This window comes from Poecilia mexicana, unplaced genomic scaffold, assembly GCF_051168715.1.
Source record: "Poecilia mexicana isolate PSO_F unplaced genomic scaffold, ASM5116871v1 scaffold_13, whole genome shotgun sequence".
Taxonomy (NCBI): domain Eukaryota; kingdom Metazoa; phylum Chordata; class Actinopteri; order Cyprinodontiformes; family Poeciliidae; genus Poecilia; species Poecilia mexicana.
The window spans coordinates 29,080,124-29,102,496 of NW_028263382.1; the positions used below are offsets into that span (position 1 = coordinate 29,080,124).

Sequence of the window (22,373 nt, forward strand, 5' to 3'; positions counted from 1 at the left end):
TGGTGTAGTTGTTAACCACTGCGTTCGTTTGGTAGTGAACCACAAAAGCTCCTCCAATCACAAAGTCTCCCTCAGTGGAGAACGCAGGCAGACGAGGGGATCCCTGCAAGGAGCATTTCAGCAATGAAGACTCCGTCTCCCCACCGGCACCGGTTAGAGGATGCGTTGGCTGGGTTGTTGGTTGTACATCATTCAGAGACACACCCAACACAACAGCTGGTAGCAGTTCAAATAAACACACTGCTAACCTCAGGCCGACCTCCATGCTTCAAGTGTTTGTTTGTCGTCTTGGAAGTGGGGTTTTTATTGGTCGTTATGCATCACTGACACATCAGGTGACTGTCTTGACGTAAACTGATACACACAAGTCCTTAGAACTTTAAATTTGCTAGATCATAGCCACAAGCAACAATGTATTGTGTAATGTATGTACAGTGTGTGTATATGTGTGAAGTGTAATGGCCTTGTGTGCTTTTTGTTCACATTTTTAACTAAAGCGCCACAGTAAGATGGCAATGTTAAAGGCTCTAGGCAACATATGTCTTAAAAAGATTGGATCTGAAACCTCTGAGCTGCTGTAACTGGAACTCAGGATGGCTTTTGGCACAGTTGATCATGACACAGTTATTGATAAGGAGGTTGAATAGATTTTAGTTTCCAGCCGGATTTAGCACCTGCTAACACTGCCAAAGGTACCCAGAGCTGCTTCATTGACTGTGGGGCTCCTGTTCTTCATCGGCCAGCAAACTCCACCTGACCTGAACCCCTTAGAAAATCTCTGGGCTGTCAAACAGGAAGCTGAGAGACACCAGAGGAAGATGACCTACGCAGCGCCACCATGCCTCGATGCATTATTGAAGAAATTCATGCCAGAGGAGGCCCATCCAAGTGTTGAGTGAATTAAGATGTAAATACTTTCAGAAGTTTGACATTTGTGTTTAAGATGTCTGTTTTTAATTGGCCCAATGTGATATTCTAGTGATCTAACCCTAAACCTTTAAAATTAGCATTTTGCTTGAGCTTTAATGCAATAGTATGTATTTTTTAAATTGTTTTACTTTTTACAAGTCAATATAAACGGAGACAAGATTTTACTCTTCAATATTCTTCAATAAAGGAAACAAAACCATTGCAAGCAAAGCATCAAAGTGTACATCACATTACTTGTATAGTTAGTTCTTCCATTAAAAGATTTTATTTTGAAGTCATGCAGCATTTCCTTCAAACATTCTGTCACTGATCATCCATGAATCATCCTGTCATTGAGTCAGTATGATGCATGATGAGTTGGACATTAGCCATGAAAATAAGTAACATATTTCAGGATGTTTTTAATCTTCAAATCCAAATGTTGATAATAACAAAGTACCGTATTCAAGTGAGAATTTACCACCTCAAAATTACTTTTTGTACGATTTATTGCATGATTTATTTTTGAAAGAAGACAACACAAACAACAAAATCTCTCATGCAGCTGATATTTATGATACTTTAAAGCTTTGTGAAATTAAATGAAGGTGGATCAAATGTTTAACAGCTGCAATAACATTGCTTACTGTACATTTTGATTTCAGTCGACTCATGACATACTACTACTTTTTGTTCATTAAATATTTCTTAGTGTTCTTCTCTGGTTGGAACAAAATGATGAAACATTTTGGAGCAAATATACACAGTATCAGTCCAAAACTGGAGGCCAGAATAGCAAATATCTCCACAGCTACAGTAAATTTTCCAGGAGAGCTGACATAAGCTGGGATGAAGGTGATCCAGACGGCACAGAATATCAACATGCTGAAGGTTATCATCTTGGCTTCGTTGAAATTATCAGGTAGTTTCCGAGCTAGAACAGCTAACACAAAGCAAAACACAGCCAGCAGGCCGATGTAGCCGAGCACAGCCCAGAAACCAACAGCAGAGCCTAACGCACATTCCAGGATGATCTTCTCCTGGTAGGTGGTCAGATTTTTCACTGGGAAGGGAGGACTCACAACCAACCATATGATACATATTATAACTTGAATTAAGGTAATTGACACTACACTCATTCTTTGTTGTGGAGGACCAAACCATTTCATAGCATTACTACCAGGAAGTGTAGCTTTAAAGGCCATTAGAACCACTATAGTTTTGCCAAGAACACAGGAGATACAGAGAACAAATGTGATGCCAAACGCTGTGTGCCGCAGCATGCAGGACCACTCAGAGGGGGCTCCAATGAAAGTTAGTGAACATAAGAAACACAGAGTCAGAGAGAAGAGCAGCAGGAAGCTCAGCTCAGAGTTGTTGGCTCTGACAATCGGCGTTGTTCTGTGATGGAAGAAAAGCATTCCTGTAATAATGGCCAGAAATGCTCCACCAACAGAAAATACAGCCAGGATGATTGACAGGACTTCATCAAACGAAAGAAACTCCACAGGTTTGGGAAAACAATAGTTCTTCTCTTCATTAGGCCAGAACTCTCTGGGACACAGGAAGCAATCTGGAGCATCTAAAAAAAAACAGCCATTACAACAGTTCTTATTTTGATGAAGTGATTTACATAGAAAATAAACGTACCTGTCATGTTACTGATCTCTCCTTCAGGACATGGTATACAGTCATAGCAGCAGATTGGTTTTCCTTTTTGCAACACTTTACGAGTTCCTGGAGGACAACTCTCTGAGCAAACGGAGACTGGAACCTGAGACAGAAACAGAGGCAACATTTAAACAATTATTATGGGAAATTCTTGTCTAACTAGTTCACAACTTCTTCATTTGATAAGTACTTGTGTGCCATCTTCCAGCCAGGTTAGGTTCCTGTTGATACGAAACTGTTCCCCCATTGGCAGTGATGCGTCATAATATCCCACTGTTACCAGTTCAGTAACTCCACTCTGACTCTTTTGCCAGTTTACCAGCTCATAAAAAGCTATGGGATCCCCATTACTATCGAATGACACATGATAGCCATTTCGAGAAAAGTTTACTTTTTTTAGTTCAGTTAAAACCTATGAACCAAGAAAAAGAGGCAGGCAGAAATCAGTAGCTTGGTTAGAAATTGATAAAGAAGAAATTTACAACCGATTTAAAACTCTGGGATTCACTTATTATTCAAGCTGACCTGTTGGGGCTCCAGTCTGATGTATTTATCACAGTGTGTGGTTGCATTTGTTTCCTGACATATTGCATTGTGAATAGCATGAGCTATTGCATAAACAGCCTTGTACACCATGTTAGAAACTCTTAACTGAGATGTTTCAGTGTACGGGCTTTTTAGGGTTTTAAGGTCTTCAGTTCCGTCACATGCTCTCTTGTTCAGTTTGGAAGCTGAGTAGAAATAAATTAGTAAAAAAAATATGTAAAGAGACAATCGGAAATTGGTCAGTCATGCGAACAACTTAGATTTAATGCACATAGTCTCAGGTTGTAGCATGCTAACTATTATACAACTGAGTTTTCTTTTTAAAAACTGAACAGGCAAATTCACAAAAATTACAATATTGTGGGTTAACATGACATTAGTAACTCTGTGGTTCAGATTACACCTTATTCTAAGTTTCACAAACAATGTGACAGTTTTATATCGCTGCTGAAATTTATGATTGACAACTATTTAGACTATAAAAACAATTCACCATTGTACTTGATTAATTTGAAAATTATGTTTCGAACACAATAAATAAAAAGTTTGGGAGTGTTTCTTGCAAATTTATTTTTCTTGGAGTATTTAAAATCAACATGTTGATCCAAATCAAATAAAGAAACATAAAACTGGCACATTTAATAACAGCAGAAGGAGCGATTTGCACCCTGAAAAATACCTGGAAAACATTTCTTACCAATTATGTATCAAGTATCATCAAGTGAAAACTATTGTTTTGTTGAATGTAATGCATGCAGTTACTAGTTCGTGTGATTACACTGAAAACAAACTGAGGAAGAAAGGCATAAAACTTTCTCACCTTCTGTCAGGCTGCAGTTGAACGCATCCTCCCAGAACTCAGTGAGAACTGAGGATGCAGAAACTTCAGAGGGAGAGAGATTTAAAAGGAAGTCTCTCAAACCTGGGATCACAGATTTCTGAATGGCCACACCGATGGCCCCTGTGCAGAAACTGAAGCTCATCAGATTTGGGTCAGTTATCCAGGCCTCGCTTCCAACCCACTGCCGAGGTGGACCTGGCTGCCACGCCAGCTCTTCAAAGAGGATTTTCATGTCTCCAGGAGCTGCAAATGCCACAACTACTGTTGCTGTTGACCTGAAGAAACAGACATTCAGTCATATTATTTATCATTTGCTGAGGCACACATACACAAACATATATGACATAAGCAAGTGACACAAAAAAACCTCCGGATAACGTCGGCGACTCTTTGGATTTTGCTCTGTGGGTGGGTCCAGTCGAAGGACTCGATGTACTCCACACAGATCCCTTCTCTGCGTGCCGTCTCAAGAAAGGTTGCAATGCCATAATTTCCATAATCTGAGTCCGAATGAAAGGCTCCGATCCAGGTCCAGCCAAAGTGTTTCACCAGTTTGGCCATTGCAGCGGCTTGGTAATAATCACTGGGAATCGTTCTGAAAAAAGTCGGATACTCGTGTTTATCAGACAGGCAGGCACAGGTGGCAAAGTGGCTGACCTGTAGGAGAAAAGATAAAGAAAAAGATGTGAAAGAGGATATGCATATTAGACTTTCTGTTTGCAATGAATTTGCTTTTTCCTACAAGAGGGATATTGAAAGACCCAATGATGCGTGACATGCTGATGGATGGAGTGGATGCAGAGTCTCCCACAGCAGCCACCACCACTCCAGAGTGAGAACAGTTTTCTTCTTTGTAAAACACAGGATCCGGGCCGTTTGACAGCTGAAATGCCACATGCACGGTTACTGGCACAGCGGAGCATGTGTCATAGATCTGATAACCCAGTCTGATGCCAGGCAGCAGCTCTGTGCTGTTGTTGATCTCCTCAATTGCAAAGATCATTGTGCGAGAGAAGCGCAGATCCCGGGCATTAAAGCTGCACAGAATGCAATGTTAACCCCAACATAAAAGTATTCGTAATAAAAAATAAAAAAAACTGAAAAACAGTATGAGCAACTTGTGGAAAAAATAAATAGGATTATTAACAATTTGATAACAGAGTATGAGATTTTAAAATTTTACTTGAATGAAGCTGAGCACACATTGAGGTTATCATCAATAAATCTTTAGCTAAATCTATGCAACTATAAAAATATATTTTCTTTGGAGATCATAGAAAAATGACAAATAATTTGCAACATTTCTTCCTCTTGCTAACCTTCCTGTGCATCTCGGCAGCTCGGGCTTTGTGATGTAGTTGTTTGCCAGTGTGTGCATTTGGTCGTGAATAAAGAAAGCCCCTCCAATCACAAAGTCCCCATCCATGGAAAAGGCGGGTAGACGGGCAGAACCCTGCAGGCTGCATTTCACCGATGGAGCCTCGGCGCTGACACCAGCACCGTTCAAAGCGTCTGTTGACTGAATCGTTCGTTCCGCGTCATCATTAAAGGAGCCGCCAACAACTGCAATTAATAAATTGAACAAACTCACTGCTAATCTCAGGCCAATCTCCATTCTCCGAGCGTGTGTGGGGAGCAAGTGTGTTTTTATTGGTCTTTAACGACGCACAACAGATCAGGTGATCATCGGAAAAACGCATGACATCACCAGTCATCTCTGATAACATTCAAGAATGATTTTTTTTTTAACTGAACTGGTTCAGAAGCACCGTCTTCAACTGACTGAATCCGCTTTGGTTGGGCTGATTGTTGTTTTTTTTTTCGGTGGCGTATGAAAGTATGTTTCGCCCTCTACAGGACTTCATCTCTTCACTCTTGCTCTTAATTGTGTCAAATAATTTACTTTACATTAAGTAGTTTTGGGGCAATTATAATACCTTTGGATTAATGTCAATATTACCTACACTGACAAACAGGAAGTACTTGAGTCTGCTAGAGGAAGTGCTTAGCTAAAACTCTCAAAAAAATAATAGCTCAAGTTAGACACTGCAGTGTGAATTAAAGCTATTTTAAATCACACAACAAGGTAGTGTTACATACAGGTTAAACTAATGCATATATGCGGATGGTGTGTTTTAAAAAAATAAAAATACATATTTTCATTTTATAAAAATATTTTATTATCCTCTTGCCGTGACATAAGTCAGCTGTTTTCTCAAAACTCCCTACTGCAACTTTAAGCTAACTAATGAATTCTTATACCAACGCTTAGGGGAAAAAACAACAACAACAAGTAGGTACAGTGAAAAATATGGACCATCACTGACTGGATAACAGCATAATTGACTTTTGAACCGGAAGTTATTCTGCCACGTATCACAGATAGGAAATACAGTTGAAATCAAATGTTTACAGACACCAACTAAAAATACATACATATTTTAAAATTTAAATCAGAGTTAAATCACACCAAACTTCAAATATTTTTTTATTCTTACAGCAAAACTTGCTTGTTTTTACATGTGTTCTTTGCTTCTATTTTTAACATTTACAAACCACATCATGTCAGTCTAGTGTAGACAAATGCAATGTTTTAATTTACTAAAGTTATGTTACGTATTCCAATTATATAACTTTCTGAAATTAAAGTGACAGTTGCCATCACCTCTGCTTAAAAAGTAATTGTGTTTCCAAGTCTTTGACAATGTTGGATTAGTTTTTGTTCATTAAATATTTCTTAGTGTTCTTCTCTGGTTGAAACAAAATAATGAAACATTTTGGAGCAAATATACACAGTATCAGTCCAAAGCTGGAGGCCAGAATAGCAAATATCTCCACAGCTACAGTAAATTTTCCAGGAGAGCTGACATAAGCTGGGATGAAGGTGATCCAGACAGCACAGAATATCAACATGCTGAAGGTTATCATCTTGGCTTCGTTGAAATTATCAGGTAGTTTCCGAGCTAGAACAGCTAACACAAAGCAAAACACAGCCAGCAGGCCGATGTAGCCGAGCACAGCCCAGAAACCAACAGCAGAGCCTAACGCACATTCTAGGATGATCTTCTCCTTGTAGGTGGTCAGATTTTTCACTGGGAAGGGAGGACTCACAACCAACCATATGATACATATTATAACCTGAATTAAGGTGATTGACACTACAGTCATCCTTTGTTGTGGAGGACCAAACCATTTCATTGCATTACTACCAGGAAGTGTAGCTTTAAAGGCCATTAGAACCACTATAGTTTTCCCAAGAACACAGGAGATACAGAGAACAAATGTGATGCCAAACGCTGTGTGCCGCAGCATGCAGGACCACTCAGAGGGGGCTCCAATGAAAGTTAGTGAACATAAGAAACACAGAGTCAGAGAGAAGAGCAGCAGGAAGCTCAGCTCAGAGTTGTTGGCTCTGACAATCGGCGTTGTTCTGTGATGGAAGAAAAGCATTCCTGTAATAATGGCCAGAAATGCTCCACCAACAGAAAATACAGCCAGGATGATTGACAGGACTTCATCAAACGAAAGAAACTCCACAGGTTTGGGAAAACAATAGTTCTTCTCTTCATTAGGCCAGAACTCTCTGGGACACAGGAAGCAATCTGGAGCATCTAAAAAAAAACAGCCATTACAACAGTTCTTATTTTGATGAAGTGATTTACATAGAAAATAAACCTACCTGTCATGTTACTGATCTCTCCTTCAGGACATGGTATACAGTCATAGCAGCAGATTGGTTTTCCTTTTTGCAACACTTTACGAGTTCCTGGAGGACAACTCTCTGAGCAAACGGAGACTGGAACCTGAGACAGAAACAGAGGCAACATTTAAACAATTATTATGGGAAATTCTTGTCTAACTAGTTCACAACTTCTTCATTTGATAAGTACTTGTGTGCCATCTTCCAGCCAGGTTAGGTTCCTGTTGATACGAAACTGTTCCCCCATTGGCAGTGATGCGTCATAATATCCCACTGTTACCAGTTCAGTAACTCCACTCTGACTCTTTTGCCAGTTTACCAGCTCATAAAAAGCTATGGGATCCCCATTACTATCGAATGACACATGATAGCCATTTCGAGAAAAGTTTACTTTTTTTAGTTCAGTTAAAACCTATGAACCAAGAAAAAGAGGCAGGCAGAAATCAGTAGCTTGGTTAGAAATTGATAAAGAAGAAATTTACAACCGATTTAAAACTCTGGGATTCACTTATTATTCAAGCTGACCTGTTGGGGCTCCAGTCTGATGTATTTATCACAGTGTGTGGTTGCATTTGTTTCCTGACATATTGCATTGTGAATAGCATGAGCTATTGCATAAACAGCCTTGTACACCATGTTAGAAACTCTTAACTGAGATGTTTCAGTGTACGGGCTTTTTAGGGTTTTAAGGTCTTCAGTTCCGTCACATGCTCTCTTGTTCAGTTTGGAAGCTGAGTAGAAATAAATTAGTAAAAAAAATATGTAAAGAGACAATCGGAAATTGGTCAGTCATGCGAACAACTTAGATTTAATGCACATAGTCTCAGGTTGTAGCATGCTAACTATTATACAACTGAGTTTTCTTTTCAAAACTGAACAGGCAAATTCACAAAAATTACAATATTGTGGGTTAACATGACATTAGTAACTCTGTGGTTCAGATTACACCTTATTCTAAGTTTCACAAACAATGTGACAGTTTTATATCACTGCTGAAATGTATGATTGACAACTATTTAGACTATAAAAACAATTCACCATTGTACTTGATTAATTTGAAAATTATGTTTCGTACACAATAAATAAAAAGTTTGGGAGTGTTTCTTGCAAATTTATTTTTCTTGGAGTATTTAAAATCAACATGTTGATCCAAATCAAATAAAGAAACATAAAACTGGCACATTTAATAACAGCAGAAGGAGCGATTTGCACCCTGAAAAATACCTGGAAAACATTTCTTACCAATTATGTATCAAGTATCATCAAGTGAAAACTATTGTTTTGTTGAATGTAATGCATGCAGTTACTAGTTCGTGTGATTACACTGAAAACAAACTGAGGAAGAAAGGCATAAAACTTTCTCACCTTCTGTCAGGCTGCAGTTGAACGCATCCTCCCAGAACTCAGTGAGAACTGAGGATGCAGAAACTTCAGAGGGAGAGAGATTTAAAAGGAAGTCTCTCAAACCTGGGATCACAGATTTCTGAATGGCCACACCGATGGCCCCTGTGCAGAAACTGAAGCTCATCAGATTTGGGTCAGTTATCCAGGCCTCGCTTCCAACCCACTGCCGAGGTGGACCTGGCTGCCACGCCAGCTCTTCAAAGAGGATTTTCATGTCTCCAGGAGCTGCAAATGCCACAACTACTGTTGCTGTTGACCTGAAGAAACAGACATTCAGTCATATTATTTATCATTTGCTGAGGCACACATACACAAACACATATGACATAAGCAAGTGACACAAAAAAACCTCCGGATAACGTCGGCGACTCTTTGGATTTTGCTCTGTGGGTGGGTCCAGTCGAAGGACTCGATGTACTCCACACAGATCCCTTCTCTGCGTGCCGTCTCAAGAAAGGTTGCAATGCCGTAATTTCCATAATCTGAGTCCGAATGGACGGCTCCGATCCAGGTCCAGCCAAAGTGTTTCACCAGTTTGGCCATTGCAGCGGCTTGATAATAATCACTGGGAATCGTTCTGAAAAAAGTCGGATACTCGTGTTTATCAGACAGGCAGGCACAGGTGGCAAAGTGGCTGACCTGTAGGAGAAAAGATAAAGAAAAAGATGTGAAAGAGGATATGCATATTAGAGTTTCTGTTTGCAATGAATTAGCTTTTTCCTACCAGAGGGATATTGAAAGACCCAATGACGCGTGACATGCTGATGGATGGAGTGGACGCAGAGTCTCCCACAGCAGCCACCACCACTCCAGAGTGAGAACAGTTTTCTTCTTTGTAAAACACAGGATCCGGGCCGTTTGACAGCTGAAATGCCACATGCACGGTTACTGGCACAGCGGAGCATGTGTCATAGATCTGATAACCCAGTCTGATGCCAGGCAGCAGCTCTGTGCTGTTGTTGATCTCCTCAATTGCAAAGATCATTGTGCGAGAGAAGCGCAGATCCCGGGCATTAAAGCTGCACAGAATGCAATGTTAACCCCAACATAAAAGTATTCGTAATAAAAATTTAAAAAATGCTTTACAGAATGAGCAAGTTGTGGAAAATTTTTTTTTTAACATTTTACTTGAATGAAGCTGAGCACACATTGAGGTTATCATCAATAAATCTTTAGCTAAATCTATGCAACTATAAAAATATATTTTCTTTGGAGATCATAGCAAAATTACACATAATTTGCAACATTTCTTCCTCTTGCTAACCTTCCTGTGCATCTCGGCAGCTCGGGCTTTGTGATGTAGTTGTTTACCAGTGTGTGCATTTGGTAGTGAATAAAGAAAGCCCCTCCAATCACAAAGTCCCCATCCATGGAAAAGGCGGGTAGACGGGCAGAACCCTGCAGGCTGCATTTCACCGATGGAGCCTCGGCGCTGACACCAGCACCGTTCAAAGCGTCTGTTGACTGAATCGTTCGTTCCGCGTCATCATTAAAGGAGCCGCCAACAACTGCAATTAATAAATTGAACAAACTCACTGCTAATCTCAGGCCAATCTCCATTCTCCGAGCGTGTGTGGGGAGCAAGTGTGTTTTTATTGGTCTTTATCGGCGCACAACAGATCAGGTGATCATCGGAAAAACGCATGACATCACCAGTCATCTCTGATAACATTCAAGAATGATTTTTTTTTTTTAACTGAACTGGTTCAGAAGCACCGTCTTCAACTGACTGAATCCGCTTTGGTTGGGCTGATTGTTGTTTTTTTTTTCGGTGGCGTATGAAAGTATGTTTCGCCCTCTACAGGACTTCATCTCTTCACTCTTGCTCTTAATTGTGTCAAATAATTTACTTTACATTAAGTAGTTTTGGGGCAATTATAATACCTTTGGATTAATGTCAATATTACCTACACTGACAAACAGGAAGTACTTGAGTCTGCTAGAGGAAGTGCGTAGCTAAAACTCTCAAAAAAAATAATAGCTCAAGTTAGACACTGCAGTGTGAATTAAAGCTATTTTAAATCACACAACAAGGTAGTGTTACATACAGGTTAAACTAATGCTTGTATGCGGAAGGTATGCACTGACTGGATAACAGCATAATTGACTTTTGAACCGGAAGTTATTCTGCCACGTATCACAGATAGGAAATACAGTTGAAACCAAATGTTTACAGACACCAACTAAAAATACACATATATATTTTAAAATTTAAATCAGAGTTAAATCACACCAAACTTCAAATATTTTTTTATTCTTACAGCAAAACTTGCTTGTTTCAACATGTGTTCTTTGCTTCTTTTTTTAACATTTACAAACCACATCATGTCAGTCTAGTGTAAACTTGTGCAATGTTTTAATTTACTAAAATTATGTCTCTATTCCAGTTATATAACTTTTTGAAATTAAAGTGACAGTTGCCATCACCTCTGCTTAAAAAGTAATTGTGTTTCCAAGTCTTTGACAATGTTGGATTAGTTTTTATTCATTAAATATTTTTTAGTGTTCTTCTCTGGCTTAAACAAAATGATGAAACACTTTGGAGCAAATATACACAGTATCAGTCCAAAGCTGGAGGCCAGAATAGCAAATATCTCCACAGCCACAGTAAATTTTCCAGGAGAGCTGACATAAGCTGGGATGAAGGTGATCCAGACAGCACAGAATATCAACATGCTGAAGGTTATCATCTTGGCTTCGTTGAAATTATCAGGTAGTTTCCGAGCTAGAACAGCTAACACAAAGCAAAACACAGCCAGCAGGCCGATGTAGCCGAGCACAGCCCAGAAACCAACAGCAGAGCCTAACGCACATTCCAGGATGATCTTCTCCTTGTAGGTGGTCAGATTTTTCACTGGGAAGGGAGGACTCACAACCAACCATATGATACATATTATAACCTGAACTAAGGCCAAACACACTACAGTCATTCTTTGTTGTGGAGGACCAAACCATTTCATAGCATTACTACCAGGAAGTGTAGCTTTAAAGGCCATTAGAACCACTATAGTTTTCCCAAGAACACAGGAGATACAGAGAACAAATGTGATGCCAAACGCTGTGTGCCGCAGCATGCAGGACCACTCAGAGGGGGCTCCAATGAAAGTTAGTGAACATAAGAAACACAGAGTCAGAGAGAAGAGCAGCAGGAAGCTCAGCTCAGAGTTGTTGGCTCTGACAATCGGAGTTGTTCTGTGGTAAATGAAAACAGCTGCTGCTGTAACAGTCAGAAATGCACCAGAGACAGAGAAAACGGCCAGAATGATTCCCAGGATTTCATCAAAGGAAAGAAATTCAACAGGTTTGGGGAAACATGTGTCCCTTTGTGAATTTGGCCAGAATTCTTCAGGGCACGGGAAGCAATCAGGAGAATCTGACGAAAAAGTATATTTATATATGAAAAATTGTTTGTCTTTTTTCATCTTATTTCTATTGTCTAAGGCAAATATGCATGAAAACATAAGATTCTACCTGTCATGTTACTGATCTCTCCTTCAGGACATGGTATACAGTCATAGCAGCAGATTGGTTTTCCTTTCTGCAACACTTTACGAGTTCCTGGAGGACAACTCTCTGAGCAAACGGAGACTGGAACCTGTAAAGAATCACTGTTAAAACATCAGTTTAAATAAAATAATTTCTGACTATCTCCACCTTCTTATTATTTCTTACAATTAGACTCATGTGATTGTGACTAATTTTTCAGTTGGTAAACTTTTTAACTGAGATACTTACTTGTGTGTCGCCCTCCACCCAGGTTAAGTTTCCATTGATACGGAACTGCTGACCCACCGGCAGCGATGCGTCATAAAACCCCACTGTCACCGGTTCAAGCACTCCACTCTCACTCTTCTGCCAGTTCACCAGCTCATAAAAAGCCATTGGATCTCCATTAACATCAAATGACACATGATAACCATTTTGGGAAAAGTTGACTTTCTTTAGTTCAGTGTAAACCTGTGTCATAAGAAAGAAAAAAATAGAGAGAAAATGACAACAGTAGCTTCTAAAGAGAACGTTTGGGTAACTACTACAATTACTTGAACCGACCTCGTTGGGCTTTAAAATGATGCGTTTGTCACACTGAGTGTTGCCGTTTGTTTCCTCACACACTGCACTGTGAATGGCATGAGCTATTGCATAAGCAGCCTTGTACACCATGTTATTAATTCTTAACTGAGACGTTTCAGTGTACGGGCTTCGGAGGGCTTTAATATCTTCAGTTCCGTCACACATTTTTTTGCTCAGATCAGAATCTAAAAACAGATAATAATAATAAAAAAAACATCAATAGCTATATATATAATTTGCCAAAAAAGCCACTATCTTGAAGTTAGAGAACACGCTGTCTTAATTAATAACCACAAAATCTATAAAAAAATATATATATATAAACAATCTATTTAAAGTCGTTTTATGTAAGTATCCAATTAAAACCTGCTGCTTTAGTGCTTATTTCTCAAAGTTGTATACTAAAAAGAAAACCCTCTTCTTGCTGTTTTTTTCTTTTACTTTATCACCTAAAATCATCAGTTATTTGATTCAACATTTCATTCAAAAACAATTTCAGTTCAATGACAGTACTAAAAATAAATATGACATAAAAAACAAATGAAATATTACAGCATTAGAGTTTAATATGGTGAGTTTACTGCATTCCAGAACCAGAAATAAACAGAGGAAGGCCATGTGCAGTCTGTGTGTTTTTCAGCTAAAACGTGTGCAGAAACTGCTAAACTTATTTAAATCAGGGTTCTGACATCACCATCTACTCCATCTTCCCCATTTGTACGAGATTGATTTTTCAGCTCACTTTACCGTGTCTGTGCATTAATATTTCTTTAAAATTTGTATTGTCACATTTTAGATGGTGAACGTAAATTTCTTTATTCCTTCAATGTGTTCTTTTACATTTATTTCAAGTGCTTCGAATCACTTTGTGTAGGTGTGATGCTAGATGAATAGATGTGGTTTGTTTTTAATGGAAATGTTGCAAAAATGAGTTGAAATACACTTGTAAAGATTGGATTTAACACAACACATGGAGTTCAATCTTAATGTCGAATTAGAACATAATTCAACATAAATGAAAATACATACAGAGCGATGTCTGCATTTCTTACAGGTTATAAACCCTTTTCTTACTTTTTGTCAGACTGCAGTTGAACGCCTCCTCCCAGAACTCAGTCAGCACGGAGGAAGAGGCCACGTCTGAGGGAGAGAGATCCAGGAGGAAGTCTCTCAGCCCGGGGGTGACGGATTGCTGAATGGCAACCCCGATGGTGCCCGCACAGAAGCTGAAGCTGAGCAAGTACGGGTCACCGACCCAGCCCTCACTTCCGATCCACTGACGAGGCGGAGGCGGGTCCCGAGCCAGCTCCTCCAAGAGGAACTTCATATCTCCAGAAGACGCGAACGCCACGACGACAACGGCAGTGGAGCTACAGAGACATCGGAAATGTGTGACACGTGTAAATCTTTATGTGAAATTGTCACAAAATTAAGTCAGAAAACAAATAAAGTAGAAAAGTTGACGGAGAAACCTTCGGATCACATCAGCAACTTTTTGGATCTTGCTCGGCGGGTCGGTCCGGTAGAAGGCTTCAGAGTACTCCACGCAGATCCCCTCTCTGAGCGCCGCGTCGAGAAAGGACGCCATGCCATAATTTCCATAATCCGAGTCGGAGCGCACCGCGCCAATCCAAGTCCAGCCGAAGTGTTTCACCAGCTTGGCCAGTGCGTCAGCTTGGAACTGGTCACTGGGAATGGTTCTGAAAAACGTCGGATGCTGCTGCTTATCTGACAAACAGGCACAGGTGGCAAATGGACTCACCTAAAGAAGTAATTAAACAAACCATTTGTCTTTTTTTTTTTTTAGATTTAATACAGGTAGAAATACCGTTTAGAATTTTAGTTTGCGATAATTTCGCTCTTTTTACCAGAGGAATGTTGAAGGAGCGGAAGATGCGGGAAATGCTGATGGATGGAGTGGATCCAGAGTCTCCAACCACAGCTGTCACTCCGGATCGTGGACAGTTGGCCTCTTTGTTGAACACCGGGTCCTGGCCGTTGGAGAGCTGAAACGCCACGTGCACTGACACAGGCACCGCGACGCACGAATCATAGATCTGATATCCGAGTTTGACACCAGGCAGCAGCTCCGTGCTGTTATTTATCTCCTCAATGGCAAAGATCATTGTGCGGAGGAAACGCAGAACTCGCGGGTTTACACTGCACAAAATCAACCAGGTGAAGTCAGGAAATGTCACATCATAAGCTAAACGACTGACTAGATATGGCAAAAAATATGTGTAAAACAGTTCGTGACAATGCAGTTAACACCAAAAATATTAAAAAATAGTAGTTTTGAATTAAGAAATCCTTCTTGCATTTTCATTGTAATATATTAGGAATCAACTTATAATTAGAAATTATATTTATTCAAAATGTTTTTTTTTTGCTTAACTTAAGCTGGATCCCCTAAATAATACTCAAAAATCAGTAAATAAGCGTGAGCCTAATATTTGTTAGAGGTTAAGAAACATTGCATGGGGTTGTACAACTTGTTGAAATATATATGAAACAACACAAAACTTTGCAATAAGTCACAACATATCCATTCATTAACTGTTTTTTTTTTCCTCTTCCTCTTACTAACCTCCCTGTGCATCTCGGAGGGTCAGGCCTGGTGGTGTAATTATAAATCACTGTGTAAAGTTTAAAATGAATGGAGAAAACGCCTCCAATGACAAAGTCCCCGTCCTTTGAGAACGCAGGCACACGAGGCGACCCCAGCAGGGTACACTGCTCCGGTGAAGCCTCGATAGTCATCTCAGCTGTCGTCAGAGGATGTGCAGGCTCAGGCCTTTGTGTGAGGCCGTTTGCAGACACACCCAGGCCAATCAGAGAGATCAGCTCCAACGAACTAACAGCTAATCTGAGACCGACGAAGGCTGGCCAGATTTCCATCATTTAAGTGTCTGTATTTGAGTGTGTGCCTCCAGCTTTGTAAACCTAGTCTGTTATTTATATCAGATGACCTAAAAGCAGATGCACTCGCCCCCATGGGCTTTGGTCGTACTCACTTTCCATCAGAGATAAGACACATGTGCAAGTTTGTTTTTGGTTCTAAGGACCAAAAACTGATGAAACTTTAAATTTCTATATAAAAAAAAAAAAAAAAGATTTGTTTTTAACGTAATTTGATTAAGCTATTATTGTTTTTATATCTAGGATTACCATATGTACCTATAAATAAATGTATACATATAGGTTTCAGCATATTTTCTTAATATTTGATAATGTTACATTTTACCCTCAATGATTTAGGCCAAACATTTTGGGTCTCCTTACAAATGAATCTCAGAGTAGTATATTTAAAATTTGGCCCTTTCCTCCATATACAACAGATGTAACTAATACTAATTTATAATCCTCCCATGGTTTTAGCGCAACGCTCAGGAGGAACGTGGCAAATGTCACGTCCCGTCAGACCTTCAGTTCAGGAAACCACACACACACACACACGCACACACACACACACACAAAGCTTGTAAAAGCACAGTGTGGCCCCGCTGGCCATTGTGCAAAGTAAAAAGTTATGTCATCTGTCCACAAACGTTTTATGGGACTGAGTTTGGGGATTTTCCAATGACTTATAAAAGTTACTTACTGCAGCTTTGATAACTTTAAAGGGAAAATATTGTGTATTTTCCAGGTATGGTGACATTTTATAGCACAATCAATATGTTACCTTCAGTTGTTATAAAGATGCTGTATAGGTCAAACATGACTTACAAGAAATTTGACCTTGAAATTAATGCCTTTAAATTGGGCCTTCGTCTCTTTAAGAAGCTCCTGCTCTTTCTGACACTCCGCCCTCAGCGCATCGTCACAACGAGCCTTCAACAATATTCCTACCACACGGGCACTGAGAAGTATTTCATAGTTTCAGCAGCTGCACAGCTCCGCCAGGTGTTTTTGCTAATTGCTGCTGTCACCAGTGTGAAGGAGCAGAGTGGTGGAGTCACACGCTCATGAATACTTTGGAAATCCTGAATGGTTGCCAGTGACGGGAAATTAAGTAATTTCTCAAACATGCATGTTTTTGATGAGGGAATAAACATTACAACATGATGTAAAGCTAAAAAAAAATAAAATAAACAACCAGACATCTATTTTGTGTAACACCCACAAAATAATATATTTAAAAAGAATTAAAAAAAACTAGGAATAAAAAAGACTGAATTAATATAGATTTTTTTTTTTTTTTGCAACTTGAAGCAAAACATTATATTTGATGTTCTCAAAAATGAACAAAATGGTTCCAAAAACATCTTCCTACCTTACCACAGTTATTGAATTTACACTAACATTAAATAAACAGTTTCCTTTTAAAATATATTTTTATTTAACAACAAAAACGTGATACAAACTGAAATCAGAATGTTGTAAAATAACGTAACTATTTACCGTAGTTTGATTATACTTGTTAATATTTCATTTTACACATAAAAAATTATTAGTGAAGAAAGACACCAGAAGTGAAAGATGTGGAATCATAAACCAAAGTATGATTCCCAAATTCCTTATGTGTGCAATATTGTCCAATATACACTTTTGTTTTAAAATATCTGCCTTTTTTTTGTTTAGTTTTTGTTCATCAAAAATTTCTTGGTATTTTTCTCCGGTTGAATCAAAATAATGTAACACTTTGGAGCAAATATACACAGTATCAGTCCAAAACTGGAGGCCAGAATAGCAAATATCTCCACAGCCACAGTAAATTTTCCAGGAGAGCTGACATAAGCTGGGATGAAGGTGATCCAGACGGCACAGAATATCAACATGCTGAAGGTTATCATCTTGGCTTCGTTGAAATTATCAGGTAGTTTCCGAGCTAGAACAGCTAACACAAAGCAAAACACAGCCAGCAGGCCGATGTAGCCGAGCACAGCCCAGAAACCAACAGCAGAGCCTAACGCACATTCCAGGATGATCTTCTCCTTGTAGGTGCTCAGATTTTTCACTGGGAAGGGAGGACTCACAACCAACCATATGATACATATTATAACTTGAATTAAGGTGAGAAACATGACAGTCAACCTTTGTTGTGGAGGACCAAACCATTTCATAGCATTACTACCAGGAAGTGTAGCTTTAAAGGCCATTAGAACCACTATAGTTTTGCCAAGAACACAGGAGATACAGAGAACAAATGTGATGCCAAACGCTGTGTGCCGCAGCATGCAGGACCACTCAGAGGGGGCTCCAATGAAAGTTAGTGAACATAAGAAACACAGAGTCAGAGAGAAGAGCAGCAGGAAGCTCAGCTCAGAGTTGTTGGCTCTGACAATTGGAGTTGTTCTGTGATGGAAAAAAACAGCCGCTGCTGCAGCTGTAAGACAGGCTCCACTAACAGAGAATACAACCAGAATGATTCCAAGTACTTCGTCAAAGGTAAGAAACTCCACAGGTTTGGGGAAACAAGCCTCTTTCTCTGGATTAGGCCAGAATTCGTCATGGCACAGGAAACAATCAGGAGAATCTAAAATGAAATTAAAAAAAAACACAAATGCATTTTTAGTTTAGAATTATTTAATTATGCAAACATGCATGTGAAAGAATAAGACTTTACCTGTCATGTTACTGATCTCTCCTTCAGGACATGGTATACAGTCATAGCAGCAGATTGGTTTTCCTTTCTGCAACACTTTACGAGTTCCTGGAGGACAACTCTCTGAGCAAACAGACGCTGGAACCTGTAAAAGAGAAAATGTCAAAATACCATCTTCACCAGTACAGCAAACAATTGCAGTTCTGAACATTAGCCTCTTCACTTGTGTTCCACCGTCCAGCCAGATTAAGTTCCCGTTGATACGGAACTGCTCTCCCCTCGGCAGTGATGCGTCATAAAACCCCACTGTTACCAACTCAATAACTCCATTTTCATTCCTTTGCCAGTTAACCAACTCGTAAAAAGCTACAGGATCACCTTTATCATCAAAAGAAACATGATAGCCATTTTTGGAAAAGTTCACTTTCTTTAACTCAGTGAAGACCTGTGAAGTAAGAAAGAAACACATAGAGAAAGGAATCAATGGCCTCACTTACTAAAAAACCTTTCAGATCACCTTCTTCACTCAAACTGACCTGTTTTGGCTCTAGGCTGACATGTTTGTCACACTGAATGATGGCGTTCCTTTCCTCACACACCGCACTGTGAATGGCATGAGCTATCGCATAAACAGCCTTGTACACCATGTTACTCGCTCTCAACTGAGACGTCTCAGTATACGGGTTCTCAAGCCTTCGAATGTCTTCGGTTCCATCGCACACTCTTTTGCTCAAGTCAGCGTCTGGAAACAAATAAATGCAAACATTTGCACACTCACCTTGAATTTTAAGCATTAGGACTTGGGTTCAATATGTTTAGACGCAGCTCGAAGGAATGAAAATGCCAGCCACCTAGTTTTGCAGTTTGTGAGTGTGTGACTTCATTCTCGAGTCTCTAGAACAGCGGAAACACTCCTGCTTCACGTCATGATGAGAGAGAATTAAAAATGACCAGAAGTGACGCAGCACAGGACTTTTCAGTCGCATACGTTTGAAGAAGAATAAAAAAGAATACAGAAGCACTTTTTTATGACATTCTACGTTTAAACCTAAGCACACACTCAATCACAGAAACCAGCACTGATCCTAGCCAAAATTATGTAAACGCTATACGAAAAATATTTTAAGGAAGTAAAAGGTTAGTTTTCATTAAAACACGCTTGTATAAAAGGAGACATTTATTATTAGTAGTAGTAATATTATTAGCAATAGTAGTAGCAGTAGTAGTAGTATGTCTTTAAAAAAATATTTAAGCATAAATTACTGTATTAAAGAAACTACTAAATGAAATACAGATGAGCCACTATGTAAAACAGCAGGTGAAACACATTAAGTTGAAGAAAAAAAAAAGGAAAAACCTTTGGATTCATTGACCAACCAAGATTTCATTCATGAGTATTTCAAGAAATGCATCAGGTTGAGATGTAATCTGTTATCATAAAATGCGTTTATAGAACAGATGACAGTTTTAAACGCAGTCTTATTTTCCTCACTTTCTGTCAGACTGCAGTTGAACGCATCCTCCCAGAACTCGGTCAGCACTGAGGAAGCAGCCACGTCTGAGGGAGAGAGATCCAGGAGGAAGCTTCTCAGCCCTGGGATCACAGCTTGCTGAATGGCAACTCCGATGGCGCCCGCGCAAAAACCGAAGCTCATCAAGTGAGGATCCGTCACCCAGCCCTCACTTCCGATCCACTGACGAGCCGGAGGAGGGTCCCGGGCCAGCTCCTCTAACAGGACCTTCATATCACCAGAGGCCGCAAAGGCCACAACAACAACGGCTGTTGATCTGTGTTCACAAAAAAAACACAAATTAAATGAATTAATGTTTTAAATACATAAAGTTTTGTGACTTATTGTTTTTACATGAAAACAGACATCAACTCCAGGCATCTGTGCTTCGATGTAACTGAGAAAATGGACAAGGACGAACACATAAAGTAATCTGTCAAATAATCATGTACTCCGTCTGCAAAAAGTAACATTTTAATCGTTCATAAACCTTCGGATCACATCAGCAAGTCTTTGGATCTTGCTCGGCGGGTCGGTCCGGTAGAAGGCTTCAGAGTACTCCACGCAGATCCCCTCTCTGAGCGCCGCGTCGAGAAAGGACGCCATGCCATAATTTCCATAATCCGAGTCGGAGCGCACCGCGCCAATCCAAGTCCAGCCGAAGTGTTTCACCAGTTTGGCCAGCGCGTCAGCTTGGAACTGGTCACTGGGAATGGTTCTGAAAAACGTCGGATGCTGCTGCTTATCTGACAAACAGGCACAGGTGGCAAATGGACTCACCTAAAGAAGTAATTAAACAAACCATTTGTCATTTTTCCCCCCGATTTGATAGACGTAGAAATACACTTTAGAATTTAGGTTGCCATAAATTCGCACTTCTTACCAATGGAATGCTGAAGGAGCGGAAGATGCGGGAAATGCTGATGGATGGAGTGGATCCAGAGTCTCCCACAGCAGCCACCACGCCAGACTGTGAACAGTTCCCGCCTTGGAGAAATACGGGGTCCTGGCCGTTTGACAGCTGGAACGCAACGTGCGCGGCCACCGGCACCGCTATGCACGAGTCATAGATCTGATATCCGAGACTGACGCCGGGGAGCAGCTGGGAACTGTTGTTTATTTGCTCAATTGCAAAGATCATTGTGCGCAAGAAGCGCAGGACACGAGAGTTCAAGCTGCATAAAACCAGAGGGTTGATGTTCAGAAAAAAAACTTTGCATCAAAGAGTCAAGAAATCGATGTGGCTTAACAGACAACAATTGATGACATAATTCATCTGCGAATTCAAAACATAAATGAAACTTATCATACTGAAAAAAATGTTAAAAGATCACAATTTCACATTTTTTTTAATGTTACATACTTGTTTTATTGTGCATAAACCCTAAATGTAAGTCAGTGGGTATTTTTCTTCCCATTATCCTAAATGAGGCCTCTTTGTTATTTGAGGTAACAAATGTTATGTTAATTGCTAGAAGAGGATTCATCATAACAAAAAATAAATAAATCATTTTCTAATATACAACATGAAATAGCAAAAAAAACAAAAAAAACAAAAAACAGCAAAACTTCACATTTTTGTTGTTCACTTCTCCATACTAACCTCCCTGTGCATCTGGGAGGCTCAGGCTTGGTGGTGTAATTATAAATCACTGTATAAAGTTGGTAATGAACTGAGAAAATGCCTCCAATAACAAAGTCACCGTCCTTCGAGAAAGCTGACACACGAGGCGTGCCCTGCAGCGTACACTGCACCGGTGCACCAGCCTGAGTGAGAGGATCTGTGGACTCTGTCCTCTGTCTCAGACTATCCACAGACCCACCCAGACCACACACTGACATCAGCTCCAGCAAACAAACAGCCAATCCCAGGGCATTGAAAGCAGCCCAGATCTCCATTCCTCAAGAGTCTGTAGGAGTAAACGTGTGTTTTATAGCTTTTTAAGCCTTCTCCATCACACATCAGGTGATCATTAACCTGATGAGGGGACAGCCTCATCTGTTTGCTTCTCTGACTCCTTTTACAATTTCGTATTAAATATTAGATTGTTTCTTTTATTCATTTATACCACATATAAACATTGCTCATGTTTTTTTGGTGATATTTTTTAGTAGTATGGAGTGTAATATACCTATATTTTTTGTATTTTCTTATTCAGATAAACTTGATTTGCT

The 22,373-nt window shown here is 39.7% G+C and overlaps 4 protein-coding genes across 5 annotated transcripts; all 4 read right to left on the bottom strand.

Annotated features, from left to right (window-relative positions):
• Positions 1–1,519: 1,519 nt before the first annotated feature.
• Positions 1,520–5,672, bottom strand: LOC148155883 (extracellular calcium-sensing receptor-like). Its single transcript, XM_088012026.1, has 8 exons — positions 5,287–5,672; positions 4,710–5,004; positions 4,335–4,624; positions 3,947–4,242; positions 3,106–3,311; positions 2,771–2,992; positions 2,560–2,683; positions 1,520–2,491 (listed from the first exon to the last, which is right to left on the bottom strand). Exons 1-8 carry the CDS (start codon positions 5,580–5,582, stop codon positions 1,593–1,595), a joined length of 2,628 nt encoding a protein of 875 aa, XP_087868152.1. The 5' UTR covers positions 5,583–5,672; the 3' UTR covers positions 1,520–1,592.
• A 451-nt stretch (positions 5,673–6,123) lies between these two features.
• LOC148155884 (extracellular calcium-sensing receptor-like) lies at positions 6,124–11,036 on the bottom strand. Of its 2 annotated transcripts, XM_088012024.1 has the most exons (8): positions 10,336–11,036; positions 9,796–10,090; positions 9,421–9,710; positions 9,033–9,328; positions 8,193–8,398; positions 7,858–8,079; positions 7,647–7,770; positions 6,124–7,578 (listed from the first exon to the last, which is right to left on the bottom strand). In XM_088012024.1, the coding sequence occupies exons 1-8, from the start codon at positions 10,629–10,631 to the stop codon at positions 6,680–6,682; spliced, it is 2,628 nt and encodes an 875-aa protein (XP_087868150.1). In that variant the 5' UTR covers positions 10,632–11,036; the 3' UTR covers positions 6,124–6,679. The 2 variants fall into 2 exon arrangements, with proteins under 2 accessions (XP_087868150.1, XP_087868149.1); XM_088012023.1 differs by lacking the exons at positions 7,858–8,079; positions 8,193–8,398 and having other exon boundaries at positions 7,489–7,578.
• Positions 11,037–11,297: 261 nt separating this feature from the next.
• LOC148155885 (extracellular calcium-sensing receptor-like) lies at positions 11,298–15,302 on the bottom strand. The gene is made up of 7 exons (XM_088012025.1): positions 15,011–15,302; positions 14,615–14,904; positions 14,217–14,512; positions 13,122–13,327; positions 12,807–13,028; positions 12,543–12,666; positions 11,298–12,444 (listed from the first exon to the last, which is right to left on the bottom strand). The coding sequence occupies exons 1-7, from the start codon at positions 15,266–15,268 to the stop codon at positions 11,546–11,548; spliced, it is 2,295 nt and encodes a 764-aa protein (XP_087868151.1). The 5' UTR covers positions 15,269–15,302; the 3' UTR covers positions 11,298–11,545.
• A 2,380-nt stretch (positions 15,303–17,682) lies between these two features.
• On the bottom strand, positions 17,683–22,083 carry LOC106913972 (extracellular calcium-sensing receptor-like). The gene is made up of 7 exons (XM_088012027.1): positions 21,082–22,083; positions 20,689–20,978; positions 20,180–20,475; positions 19,224–19,429; positions 18,911–19,132; positions 18,709–18,832; positions 17,683–18,618 (listed from the first exon to the last, which is right to left on the bottom strand). Exons 1-7 carry the CDS (start codon positions 21,337–21,339, stop codon positions 17,720–17,722), a joined length of 2,295 nt encoding a protein of 764 aa, XP_087868153.1. The 5' UTR covers positions 21,340–22,083; the 3' UTR covers positions 17,683–17,719.
• Positions 22,084–22,373: the final 290 nt, after the last annotated feature.